A 4,105-nucleotide genomic window follows, 5' to 3' on the forward strand; every position below is an offset into this window, starting at 1 on the left:
GTCGAGCAAAGAGGAGGTGCAGGATCAGAAGCAGCTGCTGAAGGATGCTGCTGCGTTCCTGCTGTCGTGCCAGATCCCAGGCTTGGTAAGGACTGAGGGCCAGCAGTGCTGTGCCCCTGGGAGCTTGCCTGGAGTCTGGCCTGTCCACTACACTGGTGACCTCTGGGACAGCACCTTTGCTCTGGCACGGGTGGGGGAGCACAGGGAACAGGCACAAGCCTCTTGTGCAAGGGCATGAGAGGTGTTCCATTTCCCGTCTTTCTTACATCATGGCACAATTTTCCCACCTCAACCCAAGAAATATTTTTTGGCACTGGTAATTAACAGCTATTGCTAAGAGTTTGGGACAATAGAGACCACATAAGTCATCCTCCCTAGCCCTGGGCGTCCCACACAGCTTATTGTTTTAGCTGACCCTGATTGTGACTCAATTGCTGACTAATAATTTGAAGTGAACTGGGAAATTGTTCTTAGTAATAGCTGTCATAAAAACTCCCTCCGAAGGTCCTGAGCATTTTGGATATTACCCGTGGCCCTGGCCAGATAAGAGATCCCAGTTTCTCCCTTCCTGGGATGCTCACTAAATTGATGGCTAATGCATCTGTTAGAGCAGGCACTGAAACTGGGAGGGGAGAACTCATGAGCTCCACTCCAAGAGGTCCAGGAGTGTTGGCCTTGTGTAGGAGGAAGGAGTTTTCCTTGCTGGAAAGTTTCTTTGGACTCTAAATCCACTGGTTCTATAGTCAGCATAACCTTTAAGACCAGCTCTTCAGTCTTCAAATAAAACAGGAGGGGAGTGATCCGCAAAGGGCTTGGTGATTGTGGATGACAAGGTTGTTGGTCCTCCAGCACGTAACCCCTGCACAGGGCTGTATGAAGGCAGGTGCCAGAGCAGCTGCTCCAGCAGTCAGTCCCCTGCGTATTGGAGAGGAACCGGTGTTACTGTGTGACATGAATTAAAACAACTGTTATCAGCACTGCAACACAACTTAAAATGCAAGTGCCATTTCCCCTTATCAGCTGTGTGTGCACAGGTCCACGTACTCTCTTCAGGAAGCGTTTTTAGGTAGTGGCTGTGGGGCCCTTAAAGAAGCCTCAGCCTGCTAGTTCCACAAGGACCTGTTTTGCCTCTGCTGTCAGGAGTGTGTAGTGCTGCTCCCTCCCCACTGCGATGCCAGAGTCAAACTGCCCCCAGTGGGAAGGAGCTGGCCCAGACTGGGCCACAGTCAGTTCCCCAGACCCACGTACTGGGGTGGTCTCTGGTGTCACAGCTCTCTACCCACCAAAAAACCTTGGTCAGTGTCAGCCTTCGGGGTGGCCCTCAGCCCCAGGGGACGCGGTATGTGCAGTGGCAATGGGAACCTCAGTCCTCCCCCTGCTTTAACTTTTTAACTGAAATTCTTTCATGTTTGTCCTTTGTAACCAAAGTCTGTCCATGCCCTGTAGGTCAAGGACTGCCTGGATCACACGGTGCTCCCAATGGATGGGGCGACCTTGGCTGAGGCCATGCACCAGAGGGGCATCAACATGCGCTACCTGGGCAAAGTGATCAACTTCATCACCAAAACCCCTGGCCGTGCCCAGCTGGATCACATCTTTGTAAGCATTGGCTTAACAGCAGGCTCAGTCAATCTGCCTCTGCCATTGTGTCCCCTGAGGAGATTCCCACTTGGCCACTTGTTTTCTCTGTGTAAAAATAAACAGCTTCAATAATAGAGGAGGAGGGAGAAGGACCTGTAAGTGGTGGATGGGGAGTTGTGCTCCCAAATCCTTAATGGCTTTCATAGTGTTAGGGAATTTGATTGTCCTTTGGGGTAGAGAGGTGCTTCAGGGATTCCCAAGTGTGCTGCAGGGACACAGTTGGATTTTAAGCCATGCATGTTTTTAAGCCTCCCAGTTCCATTCAGGCTTTGGATGAAGTGTTGTGAGTGTGGCTGCCTGGGAGCAGTCCCTGGAAGCACTGCTGGAGCTGTGCTGAGCAGTGCTCGTGGCTTTACTCCTGGGCACAGAGGTGCCAGGGGCTCCTCACTGGCTCTAGGAGGGCAACGTCACATGCAGAACAGTTCTGTGCTGCAGATCCTGATACAAGGCCACTTGAAAAGTGTTTTTCCATGTTCTTGCCAACTGACTCAGTCTGTTCTTTATTCCATTGGGTAGAAAATCGGCATCAGTGAATTGATCACTCGATCAGCTAAACACATCTTCAAGACGTACCTCCAGGTATGACCTGCAGTCTGACCTCTTGCCTCCCATGTCCTCTCTAACAGCCTTTTTCCACAAACAGAGCTGTGTGGGGCTCTCCTCTCGTTAGGCATTTCCTGGGGGTTGCATGGCAACGGGAAGTACAACCTCATTAGTGCTGGAATAGGTGCAGGCCTGTGTGTAAGGGAGAACAGGCTCTCACTCGAAGGAAGCTTTCCCAGAGAGGAGTCATTCATGCTTTTCCTCCCCAGATCCTCACTCATTATGTTGGAGGCTTTTAAAAGTCAAATCGCAGCTTGTTTTCCTTGTAACACCTTTTCCTCCTAAACAGTGTTGCTCTTGCCCTTCTGAGGAGCCTTTTTAATTGCCTGAATACTACATACCTTGTACCTGTCTGCACACAGCACAGCAACACACCTGGATTTGTCCTGGTGTCCAAGTCTTCTTTACACTCTCTAGTTTCTCAGTCCTAGGTAGCAGCCCAAGATGTAACTGCACAGTTGTGTGTGTAGCACACACGTACTCGTGTGTCTGCACAGATCTGTCTGTGCTAGCTCCACTTGCAGACACTGCCTTCCTCTCCCTCTGCTGGAGGGTGCTGCTGTTTCTGGTGCTCTGGAGGTTGGAGCAGTAGCTGTGTGGTGACACCCCACGACCCACTCTGGTGTCTCTGTAGGGTGTGGAGCTGTCGGGTTTATCTGCCGCCATCAGCCACTTCCTCAACTGCTTTCTGAGCTCCTTCCCAAACCCCATTGCCCATCTGCCAGCTGACGAGCTGGTCTCCAAGAAGAAGAGTAAGAAAAGGAAAAACAGGAACCTTGGAAATGCTGACAACACTGCGTGGGCCAGCATGACCCCTCAGGAGCTGTGGAAGAATATTTGTTCAGAAGCGAAGAACTACTTTGACTTCAGTCTTGAGTGGTAAGTGCAGCAGGTGACCCTGGCTGTGCCTGGACTCACCAGAGGTCTGCAGCTCCTCTTCTTTAACAGGACCTCCTTTTCTGGCTTGTTTTCTGTTTGAATAAAACTTGTGCTCTTGAGGGACTTTTGCAGGTTTATAAATGGAAAGAAATTGGGCAAAGACCAGCAGGGGGAAGTGTAAGTGAAATTTGGAATGAGGTGAAACCTGTGAGGCAAAGGCAGTCAGGAAAAACAGAGGAGGAAGGGAAACCTCTCCTGAGGATGCTGGAGGGGAGCAGAAGGTCAGAAACTGAAGTAGAACAGTCAAAAGACATTTGTCTGTATTGATGATGATTTAGTCTAAGGGACATGTTCTAAAAACAAGGACAGCTGCTCCTGTCTCTGGGCAGGGGTGGGCAGTGAGGCTGCTGGAAGGGGCACACCGTGGGCGTTGAACTGGAGGCACCATCAGAGTGGTATGAGAGAAAGCTGTGGCTGGTTGGATAAGTGACCATCCCTTCCCGCCAGGGATGGCTCGCCCTCGCCAGGAGCTGCAGGCACTCAGCCCACGGGTTGTGGTGAGCTGTTGTGAGCAGAACTCGTGCAGGGTCTCGCTGAAGGCACCGCTGTGCTCTGGGCTGTCACAGGCCATGGGAACCTCTGCAGTGGTAGTCACTGGCTTCAGTTAGCCCCTGGTTGCACAGGGACCTGTGCCTCAGGTACCCATGTTCGAGGGATGTCCTTGAGCAGAAACTCCCCCAAGGCTGAAGCCTGTGTGTGCTTTTTGCAGTGAGAATGCTGACCAAGCAGCAGAAGTGTATAATCTACAGAAAATCACCCTGCTCCGTGAAATCTCCCTCAAAACTGGAGTCCAGGTAAGACCCACACCCTCCCTCCCTTCCCAGCGTGTTCTGCGCTGAGGAGCGTGAAGAGTTCAGTGTGCCGTGCTTCACTTTTCTTGCCTGGTACCTGTGGGAGTGCTGACCATGCCCTCTGCTCTTTT

At 51.5% G+C, this 4,105-nt stretch overlaps 1 protein-coding gene across 1 annotated transcript in view; it reads left to right on the forward strand.

The window, feature by feature from the left end:
- CLUH (clustered mitochondria (cluA/CLU1) homolog) overlaps positions 1 to 4,105 on the forward strand; it is a 25,193-nt gene that overhangs the window by 15,373 nt on the left and 5,715 nt on the right. The window contains exons 14-18 of the mRNA XM_009081710.1: positions 14 to 85; positions 1,447 to 1,599; positions 2,158 to 2,220; positions 2,879 to 3,123; positions 3,893 to 4,010. Of these exons, the coding sequence (XP_009079958.1) occupies positions 14 to 85; positions 1,447 to 1,599; positions 2,158 to 2,220; positions 2,879 to 3,123; positions 3,893 to 4,010 (651 nt within the window). The remainder of the gene's footprint in view (positions 1 to 13; positions 86 to 1,446; positions 1,600 to 2,157; positions 2,221 to 2,878; positions 3,124 to 3,892; positions 4,011 to 4,105) is intronic.

The sequence above is a fragment of the Acanthisitta chloris genome, unplaced genomic scaffold (assembly GCF_000695815.1).
Source record: "Acanthisitta chloris isolate BGI_N310 unplaced genomic scaffold, ASM69581v1 scaffold25129, whole genome shotgun sequence".
Taxonomy (NCBI): domain Eukaryota; kingdom Metazoa; phylum Chordata; class Aves; order Passeriformes; family Acanthisittidae; genus Acanthisitta; species Acanthisitta chloris.